This window comes from Camelina sativa, chromosome 16, assembly GCF_000633955.1.
Source record: "Camelina sativa cultivar DH55 chromosome 16, Cs, whole genome shotgun sequence".
Classification (NCBI taxonomy): domain Eukaryota; kingdom Viridiplantae; phylum Streptophyta; class Magnoliopsida; order Brassicales; family Brassicaceae; genus Camelina; species Camelina sativa.
In genome coordinates, this window is record NC_025700.1 from 28,997,811 (window position 1) to 29,017,926 (window position 20,116).

Below are 20,116 nucleotides of genomic sequence, written 5' to 3' on the forward strand. Positions count from 1 at the left end.
GTTCGCCAAGCCGCAAAATAATTTGATGACGTCTCATATATGAGGCCTCACAATTTCATCATCTTCGACAACCCTTATGTCTTTCTCTTCCGCCTCCAGAGCAACCGCCAATAAGCCTTCCATTGGTAAATCGACCATCGACTACAACTATCTGTTTCCAAATTCGTCGAAACTCTGATCTGCTCGGTTGAGTTGTAAATTGTAGTCTGCAAACAATATCATCGGTCAGATCGAAAGTCATTTCGACCCTTCCATTGTAAGCTTCCTTCTCTTATGTGTTAATTGAAATTGTTGTTCCTCTCGACTGCATCTTCCAACCGTCACATGTTCTGCAACTTATATTATGTTGTCTGCTTCCATGATTATAGGTCGTGTGTAGGTTAAATTAATATTAACGGCTTTGTCTTCCTAACAGGTTTCTCTATACTCTGCAACGATTTACTCCTGTCAATGAATCCTTTTGTAACTCCGTCTCCGGATTTCACATCAAAAGGTTATTACAATTCTCCTTCTATTAATTCCGGCAATGATGTCTCATCCTACTAGTTACTAATCATGCCCTTGGGTTCTCATGGGAAACTGTCTTCTAGGGTTTAGTTTTCATTGTCTGCTTTTGTTAACCATTTCTCGTATACATGTTGTAGGGTTTAGGGTTCACATAGGATACTTTATTGTAGGGTTTAGTTTCGTCGTTATCTATTGTTAGCCTTGTATGTTTGCGTTGCTAATGTCTGCCTTCTATGTTTACTTTTCATCCTGCCAATTCATACTCGTCAAGATTATGTACATTGTTATGCGGTTTTGAGGCGTTTAAGCAACTCACGTCTCATGGTAGTTGTTTATTTGCTCTGTTTGGGTTCTGTTGGGATACTGTATTGTACGGTTTATTATTCATCGCCTTATAACTGTAAATTATTAGTGTTTATGTTTATGTGTGTTGTACGGTTTTCTATTATTCAGTTTCTGTAATGTATCATCCTACTAGTTATATGTCATCGCCTTGGGTTCCCCTCGGAACCTGTCTTCTAGGGTTTAGTTTTCATCGCCTTCTACCTGTATTCCATCAATCTTTATGTTTATGTTCGTTTAAACCATTATGTCTATCTTACATCTATGCTTTATTGTTCATCGTTATCAAACCTTGTACCTTTATCTCTACGTAGGTCAGCTGCCACAAAGGCTTTTTCAAGTTGATTGTTATCCTGGCCATGCAGTCCGTATCAACTCTTACTCTAAACCTGAATATCTTATTGTAATTTTGCATGTTTTAGAAGGATTGCCTGAGTTAAAATTGTTATTGGCATAGCCGCTCGGTTCTTTATTCCGTTTTCCGGTGCGTCAATGTTCATTATCTGGCCAATTGGTTCACCAGATGTTATGTAGGCAGTTGTGTAGTGATAATAGCGAGGAAATGTGGTTTGTGTTTGGAGGTCAGCCTCTTAAATTCTCGTTGAGTGAGTTTCAGGAAATTACAGGCCTTTGTTGTTCTCCTTTGCCAGCAGTGAACGAAATTGTTACAACTACTACGCATGCTTCTGGTAATGCTCCGTACTGGTATCAACTCATTGGTCATAAAATTGGTTCAACGACTGTTACGGACATTGTAAATATGTTGAAGACGGAGCCAGGTATGCCTGTTTGGCGTAAGTTTCGACTTTGTCTCATAGTTATTGTAGAAGGCATATTGTTGTGCCGGACGCAACCACTGAAACCATCGCTAGAAGTTGTAGAGATGGTTAAAAATGTTCAGTTCTTCCTCAATTATCCTTGGGGTCGCCACTCTTTCAAACGGCTGATGCGGATGGTAACAATAGGGGATTACATGCCGGATAAAACCTCTCTTCTCAAGAAGCTTAAGCAATCTTCATTGGCAATCCATGGTTTCCCTCTTGCACTACAGTTTTTCGCTTTTCACTCAATTCCATTGCTGCTCAAGTTCATGCCTTATGCAGAAAATCGCTCAACGTTCCTTGACCAAGTTGTAACTCGTCTCCCTAAGTGCAAGTCATTCCATACATCAAAGATATTGGTAGTTGAAAATGATCCAGTTGTTTGTTGAAAATGATCAAGTCATTCCATACATCAAAGATATTACTCTACTTTATTGTAGTCCAAACTTTCCCTATTGTACTCCGGACTTTCGTTATATAGAATCTTATTAACCTTACTCTGTCACCTTCTAGGTACAAGTTTTGTTCCGGAGGCCACTTAACCCTAAGTTCTCTGATTCTGGACAAGGAGATCCCCGAGTGAGACAATTGGAATGCCTCATCTCTGCAGGTTATGAGTTTACGAAGCAAACGTGGTGTGGTGGTGATTGTTCAGTGCCTTCATTATACACTTCCCACAAGCGCAAAGATGGGGACCATCGACTTGACCCATCATCCTCCGCTTCTGATGACAGACGTCCATATAGTAGGCAACGAACAAACGTTTCCTTTTTGAAAACTGCATTGGAAGTTGATCTTATTGTTGAACGGATGCTTAAAGCTTTTAAAGAAAGCCTTTTAGCTGACTGCAGGGGAATTGTGTTTGACGGTAAGCCAGACCAGATTGGAAGCATAGGTAAAGCAAATAGTTTGCCTCAGCTTACACCTTCTGCCTATGGTCTTCTTTATCATATTATAACATCCCCTCCTATGCCAACTCGCAATGCAGGTTGTGCCATAAACGACAATGATGCATACACCATGGAAGATGCTATTGTCAGCGATGAAGCGACCTCTCAGGTGCATATACACACTTGTTGACTTTATTATAGATTTCTTCTTTTTTCCTGGCCAGCAACCGCAGTTGGTGCAACACTTATGCCTTACACTGACTTTCCTACTCATTTCCCTTTCCCATGTATGGTTCACAGGGTAATTTAAATAATCCCAGCACCGTCCACAACAAAGTTCCTAAACAGGTTTGCTTTTCTGCGGAGACAATACAATTATCCCGGTTCATTTTTCTCTCAACTCCGCTGACTTTTCTCATTTTCCAACCCATTACCGCAGAATGTATCTCTCATTGTTGAAGCAAAATCGTTTTTAGTTTCAGCATCGTCCTCTCAAGATAATGAAACGCAAATGCCGCATGCATCGACGAAGCCTGCTCTCTACAAAGGATCTTCCATCTCTCCAGAATCTTCGACAATTGAGGGAGTAAGTTTTCAAACCTTGTTCCTGTTTTAAATATTAATTAGTATTCATGCTTCGGAGTACGAAGTTGTCTTTAATATTGAATTGGCTCCATAACTTTTCCTTTTTTGATTAATCCCACTGCTGTCCATTCATCAAATTATGCTAAACTCATGATTCCTATACAAACATGCAATATCCAATAGTCGAACATGACAACCATGACTCTTCCCATCCTAAGTGTCTAAAATCACAGTATCAGAGTGATGAACCTCTGAGAAACAGCTCCGTGTGACCAATGACTTTTGCTGTCTATGCTGCAGTCTGTACCCTCTCATCCTAAAACTGTACTCGACCTTTATATATACAAAATTAATGTAATGGTCAAAAAAGCAGTCCTGCAATCAACGTCGGTACCCCTTAGCTGAAATCAACATCAGGTTTATTGAGATGCATTCTCAGGTTAATGTATTAAACTTTCTCGTCTGCTCAACTTGTACTGTATTTTTCTCCACCGTTTCATTTCTTACTCGAACTCCTGCTTTTTCTAACTTAATTGCAACATTGATGTATGTTACGTTTAAATTTCTTACTCCACCTTCTACAATTTTCTGACCCTCGTCTTCAATCGCAACAACACTTGTATTACAACTATATTGATTTTTATTTCCCTAGTTGTCTCAACAAAACAGCTGATACTTGACATGTCTCCACGAAATCCTTCTCCCGTCTCAATAAATGTCACCTATATTTCCCATCAAAACTACATTAATACATTTATTAACAAGTAGTTGTCACAGTGTTCACTATAAAGTTAGGCTTTCTTCACCATCGTTTACTGCACTTCTCTCACAATGGAAGATCTAGATATCAATATTGCATTAGATATAGCTTCACGTGTTGGTCGTGATTCTTTCATTGATCTAGGGGGTATGCTAGCAACATCAAAGTTTTACCGGACTCTTGCTTCCACTAATAGAGTCCTCCGCCAGGTCTCCCTACATTTTCTCTTCTCAAATCCCCATCTCATCAACCTACACTCCCCTTTCCGTCACTTTTTTAATCGTTGTTTAGATGTTGGTAATCCAACCGCATTTTACCTTGAAAGTCTGAAGCTTGCTGCAAAAGAAGGCGAAGCAGAGTTAGCACTACAAATGTTATTGGCAATCCCGAACCTTCTACCCCATGCCTCTTTCGCAACCGGCTTGTTACAAGTGTATCTAGGGTATTTCGAAGAAGCTATTGTCACAATTGACAATTTTGTTATAGAAGTCGGCTCTTTTCACGCAGCAGATGAAATCGGAAGCACTGTTTTTCGCCAGATCATGCAAATTAGTCCAGTCAAAGTAAGGTCTCATACTGACACTTGGAGATATCCAAACATTCCCAAATGCAGAAGCTGCAACCTTAGCAATCGATGCGCAAAGTGTTTCTTCTATTGGTTCACTGTTATGTACTTCCTTATGTGCTAGTTCTAAATCTCATCATAGCATGCCTTATGTTATGGCAACTTCTTAATACTTTTATCTGTCGTAATGGCACTTCAATATCGTTTTTAAGATCTCTCATTGTGTGGTCTGAAGTATCATTTCAAGTCATGTCAGTTTTCCCTTCCCTCACATTATCTACCTTCATTTACTAAGTCGACACCTACTTAGTATACACTGTTCCAGCTGCCCTCTCTATACGTGCATAAATGTGAGCCCAACAATATTACTATTTCACCTGTTCCCACTAATTGTACAATTACTCTACCCTCACCTGCCTAACTTACTTCTACTGACCAAAAAACGAAGAAAGCTTGTTTATATTTTTCATCGCCTATAAAACTGAAACCTCTCTTCCTCTAACCCCAAACATCTTTTCTAACTTAAAATACAGAGTCTTCCTCATGAATTACATCCCCCATGTACTCCTCACTGACATTGTTAGGCGGCTTTCCCACCATGGATTTCGTTATCTCGCCCCTCTAATATCCGCAGGTCCTGATGGGAAGACCCTTGCTTTCGACGACAGTGTCTTAGTAGAGGTTGACATCAACGAATTCATCTTTGTCAGCCAACTCTGCGTTCCAGGTTCTATCTACAGACCTTTCCTATTAAAATGTCTTCAGGCTGGAAATACAACAGCGCAATACGTGGAAGGACTACGTTTGGCTGCACAAACAGGGCCTTCCCAACGGTCCATCGATCTCCTTGCTCATGGTGCGCCACAAATTATATATGCTCGATTTGCTCTTGCCACTTTCCTAATTTGTTGTGGTTCCTTTGACGATGGGATGGAAGTATTCAATGGTTTTTTCAGAGCTGTTCCAACTATCGAAGAAGCCATTGGAATTGCAGAGATGGTGGTTACTGCAATTGCAGAGATGGGCATAACACCAAGCGGCTTATATGACGAATCTCTTCGGTTTGGGGGTCTCCCACATTGTTTCTTGAACAACTACTCAGTGGTACATCTTTGCCCCAAATGCTTTGCATTCAAGTATGCCCGACGCATTCAAGAAATGTGTTAAACACCATTGTTGGGGATTAAAACATTACACTTTGGTTGTTTAAACCATAGTGTACAATGTCCTAATTGTTAAGTCATGTAAGTTTCTGATTTTTCTAACAAAAGTTATGACTTTTCTTTCCAATTCCATCGTAACCAAAGCATGCTTTTATATATATTGGAGCTTCAATATCCATACACACACAACGGATATGCAACAGTCTCATCTACAAACTTATTACATCAACATTAAAACCACTATGATTCTTTACTTTCCGATCCCTGCAGCTTTTCCTTACTAGTTGTTCATAACCAAAAAACAGTCCCTCCAGAACGATGCTCATTTTTTACTTGAACATTGTAAGCTTATGCGCCTACTGCTACAAAACATTCTTCTCAGCCTAACCCATGTGCTGACTGACTCCGACCCGGTTGTTGCTATATCTTAAGTGTTTGCTCCATAAGTTTGCCAAAAAGTTCTCAAAAGTTGGTCCATCCCGCCTGATGCTGCTTTGGTCCCCAAAAAACGTAGCTGCCTCCTAACAAAATATATCAGTTTCGATGTTATTTAGTGGTGTGCACTTAAAGTAAACCATATCATCAACGCAAACACTTCAACTCAATCGATCACATACCTTATTCAACCGCAGTTGAGCAGGTGGCTATGATATGCCCAGACTTATGGCAAGTTGAACATTTGTGTGGTGCACACTTTTGCCTTTTTGGTCCCTGATTTCACAAGACCGAAATAAGAGAAGGTTAGATTCATGAACCATTTTCTTGTACATATAGCTTTTCAATTGCAAATGTGTTGATCAAAATTGTACCACATGCTCCTCGGTAGAAGGGATCCTCCATTTCCTTCTACGTCCTGGTCCTGCCGGATTTATAGGCGGGGCAAACTGAGTTTCCTCCACAGTTGCAGGTACATTTGTGTCACAATGGTTTGGAACGGGAAATATCAACTCAGCATAAGAAGCTCCAAACACAGTGACTTGGTATATCTCGCCTACAAGTGAGGGGATATAGATCCCATTAATCCTTGCCGCGGCTAATGCATGACAACATGGAATCGGTAACTTCTAAACAGCTGCAGTTCTTATGCTCAAGGTCAACATAGTATGACTTCCCCTCACTTGTACTAACTTGGTAGCTCCAGGGAGACACGGCTTTAACAGCCAAACCGGCAGAGTCTTTGTGATGGCGAAGCATTAACTTATTGACATTCGGTGTTATTGGATCAGGTAGTGCAGCCAATCTTTTAGCCTTTGCACGCCGGAGACAAAACCACTGCATCAGTTTGGTGCGTATAGACTCCACCATACTAACAATCGGAAGTTCCACAAACTTTGCAATTGCCGCATTTAGAGCTTCAGCTACGGTGCTACTCATGATGTTGTAGCGTTTCGCTTGACAATATGCTTGCATCCAGTGCTCAAGAGGAATTGCATCCAGGTACGCCAGACATCTAGCGCTCCTTACACCGATTTCGGTATACCATTTTGTAAAATCACCGACATTAAACGCCCTTGCAGCTTTACCAACTAAGTTTGAAAGAACCCAGAAAAGTGTCTAACATTCCTCTCAATGTGAGCTGCACAGGCTCCATGGAAAGCTTGAGGATAGACTTCATCAACAGCAGCATAAATCGACCGATGCCTATCAGAAACAATGACCAGACTTCAGTATCTGGAAGTATACCAGAAAGATGCCTGAAAAACCACGTCCATGCAGCTATATTCTCGGAGTCAACAATTCCAAATGCGATAGGAAACACTTGGAAGTTAGCATCCTGCATGCTCGCAGCTAGAAGTACACCTTTGAACTTGGCCTTGATTGTTGTGCCATCAACAAGAACTACCTTCCTCATATGTTTTACACCTGCAATGCTGGCAGCTAGGGAAAAGAATAGGTATTTGAACTGCTTCTTCTCTTTTTCCCCCAATTTATACTCCAATTTATAAATAGACCCAGGGTTGCCTTGCTTCAATAAATAAATATACACAGCTAGTAGTTCATAACTTCCTTCATCACTGCCTCTCGTTTTCCTTACTGCTGACTCTCTTGCATACCACGCCTTCATGTAGGTCACTGAAACTTTAAGTTCATCAAGCATTATGTCTGGTATGTCTATTGCTCTTAGGCCTCTTAATCCATTTGCATATTTCCGTTCCAAGACAGAACCAATAACTTTTGCTGAAGCTAGCTTAGAATACTTGGCCCTTGCTGCGATCGTGCAAGTATGGGTTAAATTTTTTATCCAAACCTCGAAGTTCTTTGAATTCCTCGATACAACATGGCCAAACACTCTCCACCGACATGTCGGGTCAACACAGACAAATATTAATCTCTCTGGGTCAGACCTTGTCTGCCTGAAATAAAACAGCCTCTTGATTGCATAGAGGGATAAGCAGTTCTGCATATCTGCTTTGTCTTTGAAAACACGCCCAATGTATAGAGAATCTTCCTCAACGGATACAGCAGCACAACCATCTGTGTTAGTAAGGTCGAACACATCATCAAAAACAGGTTCAGCATCCTTGGTTGGAAGAGTACCCTGCTCATTGCAGTCTTCATAAAAGTTTTCAAGACTAAGCGGCATATTGACGGAACTTGTAACATATGCGAGAACCTCCTCACCAACATCTGTTTCCGGAGCTTCTCTGCCTTCCTCTAACCAAGACGTGTCGAGAAAATTACCCTCATGTGTTGGTGGACTTGAGGGTCGTTCTTCATCCATAATAGGAACACGACAATCACCATCATCAGGTTCAGCCACACACGAAGGTTCACCTTCTTTCATAAAAGGTACAACACAATTTCCATCATCACCACTGTCATAAAAGTTAGTCCAGCTCTGGTACTCATCTAGATTATTTTCCTCTGAACTTGCAGTTTGAACTCCATCAGTGAATGAGCTACCACTCTGTACATCAAATACGGCATCGGGATCCAATAACTCATCACCACTTTCAACTCTTGTTGCTTCAGGTACGACGTCTGCCAATCCCATTTTCCTCTTCTCAGCAGCTTCAAATTCTCGGAGAACGCGTTCATCCTCATTACTCCACTCATCCTCTTGCACTCCTACAAGATCGTCATTCAATATCCCCAACTCGTTTGACAAGGAAGGTGTTGCTGCATCTGCAAGTCTAATAATACCACTACAGTTGGTATCTGGCCACTGCTCAGGAGTAGCTTCCTGTCTTCCCATACCGACATCAGGGCCTTTTTCATTCACCCAGCTTGGACCAGCACCCACGCTGTATGGCCGCAACCTGCTTCCACCACCACCTCCATCATCAACTTGGATACCTTTCCCTTTTTCATTCACATCATCGAACAAACGAAGCCTAACTGAACCTCCAGCATTCCCATCTACGGTACCGCCTGAAGCTGTGTCAATGGAATACATCCTTATAAAGCCACCATCAGCAGGAACATCATCACCCTCCGCATTTCTTTCCTCCTCCGCTGCAACACAAAGCCTCCGCATACTTCTTCTCGACCCTTCAACATAACCGTTATCAAGAGAGAGCAACAGATTGACATGAACTGCAGTCCTCCTAACGTTCACGAAGTTCGTGATACCCAAATTGGAAGTGATAATGATCGGAGGCCTACCGTTAACTGAGAAGATTGACAACTGAGATGGAAGCCAATAACTCAGCTTCGGTGTAACGTTGAACCCATTTAGCTCAAACTCATTACTAACAGTGGATATCAGCTCTTCATACGCCATTGACACTACGCCCATAACATTCCTTGGCAAGCACAACATCCCAGATTCTTGTTTCTGAACACTCCCAGCTACCGGCGAAAACATATACTGACACCTCCTCCCCCTGAGACAGCAGAAAACTGTACTAGACATCGAAATTACATTCCTAACATCATAGAGTACTAGTTTTTATGCTAACTCTGCTCTTTTCGACTAGCAATAACACACGAAGCTTCTCTGAAACAATGGAATAACCATATACAACATCTAAGACATAATTAAGTACCTAAAACAATATGAGTTGGTGTCTTAATCATACAATAATAAGACCATATTAACCCTCTAAAACGATGTATATTGGCTGTTATCACTTTTAAGAAACCTATATTCGATGATACAGTTATCGGTAAACCTGAAATTGTATTTCCAACTATACAAGAAAAAAACGAGATACAACTATTACCTCAGCATTCATTTTCTCCTTGTGTATCCCACGTGTTCAGTTTCACTCTTAACCACCTTGACCCAAGCAAGTAAAATTTTTTTTCCTCTCCAACTCAGATCGAAATATCCACAACAACCTAAATCAACTCTTATATCCTCTGACCTAACTCGCTTTTAAGTAATCCACGAGTCTCCGTACCACATCGCGATTTTTCAGCCACAAAACAAACAACGCACAGTACACATCGCGTCATACCTTTAGGGATTGGGTTTTTAATTTTCTATTTTCGATTTTTTCTGAAAATTTTGGGATTTCAAACGCTTCAACTCCCGCTCACTTTCCAGGGCTAAAATTGTCTTTTCGCCCACACGAAAAAGGCCTGATTCCGAGAATACGGGCTAGAGTTCCCATTTTCTAATATTTGGGCCGAAAAATGCCTAATTTGATAAAGATCCCATGTTATAATACTTGGCATACCTCAACAAGTTCGTCTTCTCCTAAATCCACTGCTTAAATTTCCCTAAGAAGACCTTCTTCTTCGTTGAACGAGAAAAGTACCGGACTAGTTACAGGTAAACGTATATATATATATATATGTTTTCGAAGTAGTATTAATTCGTGAATAATATATGTTTTTTGGGTAACATTTGTTGGATAATTTCAACTTGAGGAAGAAGTTATCTGTTAGGAAGTTGCCAAAAGAGATAGAATAGGAAAAAGGAAAAGTTCCAAAATCAATAAGTTGTATAATGTTAATTCTAATAGGTTTAGGAGAATATATAAATATAATAGTCTATGCAGAGGTGTTTTATAAGATTTGAGAGAGATTTAGTTTTGAGAAGTTTCTAAATCAATAAGAGAGGTGTTCTTATTTTTCAAGTTCTTTAGTTCTTAGAACATTAAGCGATTCATTGAGTTTGGATAATTGGATGTCGTTTGCTTCCTTTCTGTTTGTGAGTTATATGTACCTCGTTAGGGTTTTGCTTGTTGCGTAGGAATATTTGTTTGGTTCCTGAGGAAAACAGAAACTGAGAGTCTCTTATATCTTTTCGACGTTTTCAGGGTTGATAGGGAAATTTGTGGAGGGATTTTGGAAAGGGTTAGCTCTCAAATCTCAATCATGGATCAGTTACCTGAAGAATTGCTCTTGAGAATACTGTCGTTTCTGCCTACAATGAATGATGTTGTGGCCACAATGGAAGTCTCTTTGGATGTTTGTGCCAAAACTCGTATACGATGATAGCTATCAAGACATTGATTATGAAAGATTTTCCCGCTTTGTAGACAGGTCTTTGTTTCTGCACGAGGCTCCAGTTATAGAAACTTTGCATTTCAAACTTGGTCAAACATGTGGTGCTGAAGATATTAGAGTCTGGATTAGAGCTGCAGAAAAGTGTTCTGTGCGTGAACTGCATATCAAGTTCGTCAGCCCTCCTCCTAGTGCATCTCCAACCATACTTCCGAGGAGCAGAATGCTTGTTACCTTGAGACTAATTGACGTGGTTCTTGTGGACGATGTTAGTTGTCCAATTTCTTTCCCTTCCCTCAAATTATGGGATCTTGTATGCTTGAAGTATCCAGGTGGTGATGAATTTGTCAACAAGCTTTATCAAGTTGTCCTGTGCTTGAAGAATTGGTTGTGATGCAGCGTCCTGATGATAATGTGACTATTTTCACCATTAGAGTGCCTTCTCTAAAGCTTCTACGGATGTTGAGGACATTAGAAAGAGATAGTGATAATGCACATGGTTTTGTGATAGATGTTCCTTCTTTGGAGACGTTGGAAATACGTGATTTTACGGATGGGTTATGTGTCATTGAGAATTAAATGCCTAATATTGTAAGAGCAGATATTGACGTTAATCAGACTCATCGTGGGAGGATTATTCTGAGTTCTATAATTATGTCAGTCAAGTGTCTCTTTTTATGTTTATTAACCTCAGAGGTATCTTCTTCTTACTTGCAAGTTGTGGTTTCTATCATTCTGCCATCTGCACGATTGGAAATAGTTGGTATTCTTGCGATCAGGTCTCTAGCCACTAACCTTTCTTGTACTTATTTTGTCTTGTATGCATGCAGGATGCACATCATGTTGGTAGTATCTTCCACCATCTTGTAGAGGTAACGCTATGCACATGTGATGAGCAGTGGTTGAACCTACTTCTTCGTTTGCTTGGAGATTCCCCTAAATTACGATCTCTCAGACTTAGTCAGGTACATATGTAAATCTCAACCCAACTCATTCAGTGTTTTTGACCAGGTTATTTTCCAATTCATTGTCTAATGTACTGTTTATATCAGTACCATGCGGTCCATGACAATCAGGATGACGAACCGAGCCCCTGCTGGATTAAACTGAGTTCAGTTCCTAAAATGTTTGTTATCGAGTTTAGAAACTCTAGAATGGAGAGACTATGAAGGAAAAGAAGAAGAGAAAGAACTGCTAGGATATATCTTAAGAAACGGAAGCTGTTTAAAAAAGGTAACTGTGTCCTCCACATCCACTGACAGCGAAGAAGAACTTGAGATGATCAAGGAGTTATTGTCCATCAGGCGTTCACCTACCTGCCAGCTTGTATTTAACTGAAGCTACAGTAAAACATGTCATTACAACGTTGGTTCATGTTTGGTCTGGATGTTAGATAACTTTGATGTTATTTCCTTTTCCAAATTTAGCTCTTTGAATTTCTCTTTTTTTTTTGCCTAAGTTTCTGCGTACTCTCAAAAAAAAAAAAAAAGTCTCTGAAATCTTCTTATAATTAAAAGAGAAGTACATTTGAAAAAATGTCCAAAATGTCTAACCTATTTGCTAAAATTGCCACTGAATTAAGATTTGTGGAGAGCGTTAATTGAAATTCATGAAGGTAATTTTGTCTAAATAAAAACAGATCCAATTGAGGGTCCGCGTGTTTTTCCTCAAACCGACCCATTAAGTCGGATCCTTCAAACGGGCATCGCAATTAATTGTTTACTGGATTTGGATTGTTTCTCGGCCCTTTAACTGTTTATTCTATTTGAATCGGCCTAAACCCTGCAAATACCAAACAAATCATTGAAAAAAAATCAGATTGTAATCTTCCAAATATCACGTTATTTTTGGACTAAATACCGTAAAGTTAGCTAAAAATAGCGTAAATACATATGAAAAATAATACTTAGTAAATCGTTAATGATAGTATCACCTAATTAACGATAAAAACAGCCTAAAATTAAATTGGAATAACCATTTTTGTGATATGTATCTTTAATTTCTTACTTTCTCTCCAAGATATTCTCATATCACCTAAACCATAAACCTAGACGCTACCTTCTCTATAAATACTAATCTCTGAGAAGCTTAGCAGCATCACTCCATCTACCAGAGTTACAAAGGCCACTTATCAGAGTGTTGTAAGTGACAGCATCAGGTGGGATCCCTTTCTTCTCCATCCCGTGGAATATCTCGAAGGCGTTATTCAAATCTCTGTTTCTGCAAAGACCATTGATGACAGTGTTGTAGATGACAACATTAGGTTGGAATCCCAATCCGGCCATGGAGTCAACGAGAGATACAGCCTCATGGGGTTTAGCTCCATTAGACCGTTATATATTCATGCATCACTATCAGATCTTATGGGGTTTAGCTCCATTTTCCTAACGTTTTATTAGGTACTGTCAGACTATACCCTCTAATTGAATTTTGTACAAGCTGAGGTTGTAGATGATTTAGACTTTCAGACTTTGGAATTTGGATCTATAACGGTCTCAAATCAAGTTAGAGGAATGGGTTCCAACCTAATCATCAATACTATAAGTCTGTCCCACTTCTTTTGGTGAAAACTGCCATCTTTAAATAGAGTAGGATATTTTGTAGAAAGAAATGTTTCCTGTGCTAAAGCATGTGAAAATATGTCTAAGAGTTTTATTTGTTATCATTAAAAGTATAAAAAAAAAAACTGAAAACACTTTAGATCAAGAGATCCAAGGGCTGGAAAACCATTTTCTTGGAGAAGAAGCCAACATATCTTGCTTCACCAACAAATATTATATTTCTATTACATTAGTGAGATCTCATGTCTTTTTGCTCACCGTTTGATATTTTGACTGTCAAAATTTGAAGGTCAACTACTAGAAGTTAACAATGCAGTCAAACACAATGATCCTTTGTTTCTCAATGGTCAACTATTACTACTAATAAAATGGATAATTTGAATCCAAGCAAAATGTAAAAGTATTATAAAGAAGCCACTTAAGCAGTTTTTTAATTCTCTAATTCTCTTATTTGTGTCATGGAATACCAAACCAATAACAAAAAATTAAACCTCTATAAATTAATACTCTATAGATTAATAAATTTTATTAGTCTTAAATTGGACAAGTGTAAAAAGTAATAAAATTCTATAATATAATAAAATAATAATTTTTTGAAGAATTATGCTAAAGAACTACAACTAAAAAAATCGTTATGAAAAAGTGATCCTAACTGAGAATATTGAACTAATGGTTGTAATGAGTAAATATAATTTTCTATTAAATAATTATAATTAAAGATATATTTTAATAGACACAACTCTCCAATGAACAGATACAACCATTTGATTTTTTTTTTAAAACAAATAAAAACAAAAAAATTACAAAAGATACTATGAAAAATCGCAACTGTTGTGTAAACCATGTAAAATTCTTTTAAATAGAACGCATCTTTATTATCATATTGAAAAGTCAAATTCAAAAACTCACTATATAATTCATCTAACTCTTGAAAAAAAAAACTATAGGTATTTTCATTAAATTTTTAGATTGAAAATTAACTAAAAGTTGTAAATTAGATTTATCATTCCAAAAATCTTTTGTTAAATCAAAAATTGGAGGAATTTCTTTACTTTTAAAAGAATGAATGCTATAGAATAATTTAGAAAAATGTAAAAACTGTTGAGATTGAAATTTTATATTATTTAGTGACATGACAAAAAATTGAAAAACAGTTCAAATAGACAAATATATATAGATTTCAAAAGATACGGATATTTAAATAAACATAACTCTACAATAAACAGTTACAATTTTATAAAAAAAAATTATAATGAACAATCGCAACTTTTTGTAAAACATACAATTTAAATTTCTTACAGATTTTTATGAAAAATTATCTAAAAATTACTATTGAAAAAACACAATTTTTGGTGGCATTTTTTCGGATTGCTATTATATATAGATTTATGGCAACCAATTTTACTAACTATAGGAAATTTATACGATGTTTTTTTTTTTTTCTGTATCTCGATTAGGCCCAAACACAATTTTTCGTGTTTTTCTCTTATCGTGAGCCCAGACGTTTAAGTCACTCTAAGTTGGATTAAGGTAAGTAATGCTATCAATTTACTGAAGCCCGTTTTTGTAGTACTATTAAAAACAAACAAAACTAAAAGAGAGGAAAAAAAAAGGTAAATAGGAAAGAAGAAAGGAGTTACGACGAATCCGACCCGGCTCGCTCAACCCGACTGGTTTGTTCTTTCTGAGGTCCCCAAACAAAAAAAAAAGAGAAGAGAGAAGAGAGAGAGATTGAATCTAATCTCTCAGGCAGCCATTAGTTTAATTCTTCCCAGTCACGTTTTCTTCTCCTGCGGTTTCGCTCTAAATCCTTCCTCTGTGTTAAACAGGCTTTTTTTTTTTTTTGTGTGTTGTGTTTAGGACTTAAAGGAGATATTGATCTTTTTAAGTAGTAGATGATTGGTTCTGTTGTGTTGTGGTCTGAGAATTGCAATTGTCTTCATGTCTAGATAGCGGAACCCTAATCGATTTGAGTCATGAAATCATCAGAAACCCTAATTTCTGAGCCGTCTTCCCTCAATAGAGACCTCCGAGATCATAATGAAGAAGAAGAAGAAGAAGAAGAGGAAGAAGATGTTGATTTCAATCCTTTTCTTAAGGATACTCCTTCCCTTGAAGCTTCTTCCAGTTTGAGCTCTGAATTTGAGACTCTTGATGGTGAAATTGTCAATAGCATTCCTGTTTCCCTTAAGGACGATGTCCCCATGCCAAGTAGCAACGATGTCTCTTGCCAAGAAGAACCAATCCCGGAGGACTCTCTTGATCCCGGTGGCTTTGTTAGAGAAGAGCCTAGTTCGGCTGATGACAGGACTGTAGATGCGAATGAAAACGGTGGAGATCAATTCTGTGACATGATCCAAACTCAGAAGAAGCAAGGTTTTACATCAACTGAGGAGGAGGAGGAGGAGGAGGAGGAGGATGCCATCTGCAAGCGCACTAGAGCTCGGTATTCCCTTGCCAGTTTCACCCTTGATGATCTTGAGGCTTTTCTCCAGGAGACCGATGATGAGGATGACATTCCCAATGTCGATGATGAGGAAGAGTACCGCAAGTTTCTCGCTGCTGTTTTACATAGTGGTGATACTGAGGCTCCCTTGGCACAGGGTGTAACTAATGATGATGACGATGATGATGATGATGAGGATAACGATTTAGACTTCGAGATTGAACTTGAGGAAGCTCTGGAGACTGATGACGAGGATATTTTACCGGAAAAGGTCACCGCTGGTGACAACAAGAAAAGCACTAAGCGACGCCCCATGACTAGGCAGAAGAGACAGCTTAACAACATCTCCTCTCACCACAAGAACAATTCTCCCGAACAGTCTGGCAGATTATTACGCCCTCTTGTGCCTATCTTGCCCATTGCATCACCTGCTAGAATGTTTTCTGCTACTGAAGCAGTTGCGTCATCATCAGAAAACAGGATAACAAATGGCTTCAGTCAAGCCCAAATGGGAGAACTCCATTGTTTGATTCACGATCACCTTCAACTTCTTATCCAAGTGTACTCTCTTTGTGCACTTGATCATTCACGCCAGCATATTGGAACCCAAGTTCAAAGACTTCTATCTGAGATGCTCAAACAACACCAAGGATATATTTCACGCCCAAGTCATCCTCTCAGCTCTGCTTCCGCATCATCCGTTCTGGATCTAGCTGGAAGATATCTAATTGATGTTTCTGATGGTATGTTATTGGTTAAAAATTGGGGTGCTAAATCTGTATGTTATCTTATCTGTTTACGCAGTATAATTCTTTTGATTATTGAACCATTGTAGCTGTTCAAGATTATCGACGGTGTCAAGTGGAATCCGGTTTTGATGCGTCATCTCAAAGAGTGCCGTTATTTACACTTCCTCACCAAGAAGTTGGCGGTGAGATCGTAAATTATCCTCTTTCATCCCCTAGTTCAAGTAAGTCACCATCAGGTCGGCAGCAATCTAAGAAGACGTTAGCTGCTACACTTGTTGAGTCAGCCCAGAAGCAATCTGTTGCCTTGGTCCACAAGGATATCGCGAAGTTAGCTAAAAGATTTTTGCCGTTTTTTAGAGTATCGCTGTATCCCCACAAGCCACCTCATGTAGCTGTCGCCAATCGGGTCCTATTCACTGATGCTGAGGATGAGTAAGTTCCTTTCCTTTTTTCGTTGTCCAGTCTACTAATGTAGTCAAAAATTTATTACATGTGCTGTTTGAACGCAGATTACTGGCTCTTGGAATTATGGAATATAACTCAGACTGGAAGACAATAAAGCAGCGCTTTCTTCCATGTAAAGGCGAGCATCAGGTAATCATCACTGAACTTCTGCAGAGTTAGGAATGGTGTTTAGGTTACGAAGTAATCAGTTGGTATTTTCATTAGATTGCTCTCATTATCTTAGTTCTCATAAGTGCTATATTGACCACAACCTTTAATGTATATAGATAAAAATATGAAGGTATTAAGACTCATGTGTTCATCAGCCAGGCTGGTGATCAAGAAATAAAAGGCTTTGTCTCTTTTAATACGTTCGACTTGTATTTGTTTCAGATTTATGTTAGGCAAAAAAACCGGAGATCATCTAAAGCCCCAGAGAATCCAATTAAGGTCGGTTATATGCTTGATTTAGTTTATCACCTTTTTATTTGTATACTTATCTGTCTGCCTATCGGCTCCGTTAATTCAGTGGTCTGAACTTGTTTGTTAACAAATAAGCACTGTGAAACCATTACATATTTATGAGTTCTATCATTTTCATATATGATAATGTTGGCTGGCCATCTTTTATGCTTTTAACTGAACATACGTTATGCAAATGAGCATTACATGTTTAAGACGGACACCGACTGATGGCTAAAGACGAATGTATTTTATTCCAACCATAATTATAAGGTTATGCAGTATTTTCCTCTAACTGTTGTGTATGTGTAAATTTTGCCACCCACAGGCTGTTCTGAGGATAAAAAGCTCTCCCCTGACTCCACAAGAGATAGTATGTATACAAGAGGTAATTCGAAAAGCGCATTCTTTTTGCAATCTTTGATCGGAAATTTTTCTTTGGTGCTCAGTACAAATTTGAATCCTCAGGGGCTTAAGTACTTCAAATATGATTGGATGTCTGTGTGGAAATTCGTGGTGCCTCATCGAGACCCATCCTCACTGCCACGACAATTGCGCACTGCCCTTGGAATTCAGAAGTCATATAAGCTAGATGATGTAAAGAAGGAGAAGCGGAGGTTATATGATACAAACAGAAAGTCCAGAGAGCAGCAGGCATCTTCAAAAGAGGTCTGTCTTTCATTATGTGGTTACCTCTTAAATGATGCAACTCATCCATACTGAATATGCTAAATTTTGGGTTTCTGCTAAAAAATGTAATTTAGCTTTGCTCATCTTTCATCGCATTGTTGCAGGATCGTCATGGTGCTTCTAAAGCCAATGAATATCATGTTAGAGATGAATTGGTTGAGAGTTCAGGTGAGGCATACCTACATGAAGGTTTTTTAGCAGACTGGAGGCCTGGCATGCCAACTCTCTTTTATTCTGCATCTATGCACTCCTTTGACAAGGCAAAGGATGTTCCCGTTGATCGACATGAGTCTTTACAAACATGTACCGTTGAAGGATCTACAAAACCTGATCTTTGTGGTGCCCAAATTCTGACATGTACGCAGAGGCTTGCACCTTCTTTCGTTCCTCTGTACCACCACACATCTGGTACAGTACCCGGCGCCTCAGGAGCATTGACAAGTATGCGGCCATATCGTAGTCGAAAACTATGCAACAGAAGTGTTGTGAGACTAGCCCCTGATTTACCTCCCGTTAACCTTCCATCTTCGGTCCGTGTTATCTCGCAGTCAGCTTTTGCGAAGAATCAGTCTGAAACATCCTCCAAAACTTGTATCATTAAGGATGGCATATCAGATGTTTCGGGGAGGGAAAATTTGGGTATTGAACCTCCTTGCTTTTCAGCTGACAGGGATAACAATGGTCCCTCTAGCGAGAAGGTGGTAGATTTGCAGGAAGATGTGCCTGCAGAGAGCTCCTCTGGGATGGGTGTGCAGAGCAATGACTCAGATCTTCAAATGCATCCTTTATTGTTCCGGACCCCTGAGCAAGGACAGATTACATGTTACCCTCCAAACAGAGACCCAGGGGGTTCTAGTTTTAGTTTCTTTTCTGACAATCGACCTCAGCTGCTAAGTCTTTTCAACAGTCCAAAGCAAATCAATCACTCAACTGATGAAATCCTCAAAAAATCATCATCAAACGAACATGAGACAGCACAGGTTGACAGCTGTTTTCATCCTCTTCTTCAAAGAAGTCAGTGTGAAAGTATTTTTCATACTAGTAGACGTGGGAACTTAGTCCCAGACATTGGCAAGAAAGGGAAATTATGTCAACTTCAGGATACTTCTGGTGCTGTTGAGCACACTTCAATCCCTGGTGCTGGTCGTAATGATGTCAGCTTGAAATCTTTAAGCTCTAGCAAACATGGTAAAGATGTGAACTTAGATATCTATCTAAGTCCGAGCTCTTCTAAGGTAAATAATCGTGGTAGTGTCTCAGCAGCAAAAATTTCAGAAGCTCCAGACACCTGCATGACTCAACGTAATGACGGCTCTGAAGTGCCTGGATCAACTGCACCAAGTGATAATATTAGTAGATGCATTGACGAAATGGGTGATCAGTCTAATCTAGGTATAGTGATGGAGCAGGAGGAATTAAGTGACTCTGACGAAGAGATGATGGAAGAAGAACATGTTGAGTTTGAGTGTGAAGAGATGGCTGATTCTGAAGGAGAAGAAGGCTCAGAATGCGAAGAAATCACTGAAATGCAAGATAAGGTAAGTTGTGGTTCTTTTGTCAGTTATGTACAATATGCCTCAGAGAGCAGCACTATTTTTTAGTTAAATTTTTTTTCTCAACATTCGCCATTATGACAATAGGATTCAAGCATATATGGATCCTAATTTCCAGTAAATATATAGATGTCGTTTTTGTTGTGTAGTTATTTGGCTTGTGGATGGTCGTGGTGATTAA

At 39.1% G+C, this 20,116-nt stretch overlaps 2 protein-coding genes across 2 annotated transcripts; both read left to right on the forward strand.

Annotated features, from left to right (window-relative positions):
- LOC104754183 (putative FBD-associated F-box protein At5g50270) lies at positions 10,902–12,199 on the forward strand. Its single transcript, XM_010476321.1, has 6 exons — positions 10,902–11,010; positions 11,066–11,298; positions 11,430–11,587; positions 11,725–11,809; positions 11,861–11,995; positions 12,083–12,199. Exons 1-6 carry the CDS (start codon positions 10,902–10,904, stop codon positions 12,197–12,199), a joined length of 837 nt encoding a protein of 278 aa, XP_010474623.1.
- On the forward strand, positions 15,227–20,024 carry LOC104753129. The gene is made up of 7 exons (XM_010475424.2): positions 15,227–16,780; positions 16,873–17,218; positions 17,296–17,380; positions 17,624–17,680; positions 18,021–18,080; positions 18,161–18,361; positions 18,487–20,024. Exons 1-7 carry the CDS (start codon positions 15,568–15,570, stop codon positions 19,981–19,983), a joined length of 3,459 nt encoding a protein of 1,152 aa, XP_010473726.1. The 5' UTR covers positions 15,227–15,567; the 3' UTR covers positions 19,984–20,024.

Bases quoted from the DNA above. Each gene is read 5' to 3' on its own strand.
- LOC104753129 (XM_010475424.2), top strand. From the start codon at position 15,568: ATGAAATCATCAGAAACCCTAATTTCTGAGCCGTCTTCCCTCAATAGA. The intron at 17,681-18,020 runs GTCGGTTATATG...TGCCACCCACAG, and splicing joins CCCCAGAGAATCCAATTAAG to GCTGTTCTGAGGATAAAAAG. The intron at 18,362-18,486 runs GTCTGTCTTTCA...GCATTGTTGCAG, and splicing joins AGCAGGCATCTTCAAAAGAG to GATCGTCATGGTGCTTCTAA.
- LOC104754183 (XM_010476321.1), top strand. From the start codon at position 10,902: ATGGATCAGTTACCTGAAGAATTGCTCTTGAGAATACTGTCGTTTCTG. The intron at 11,011-11,065 runs GTATACGATGAT...CCCGCTTTGTAG, and splicing joins GGATGTTTGTGCCAAAACTC to ACAGGTCTTTGTTTCTGCAC. The intron at 11,588-11,724 runs GTTATGTGTCAT...TATTAACCTCAG, and splicing joins ATACGTGATTTTACGGATGG to AGGTATCTTCTTCTTACTTG.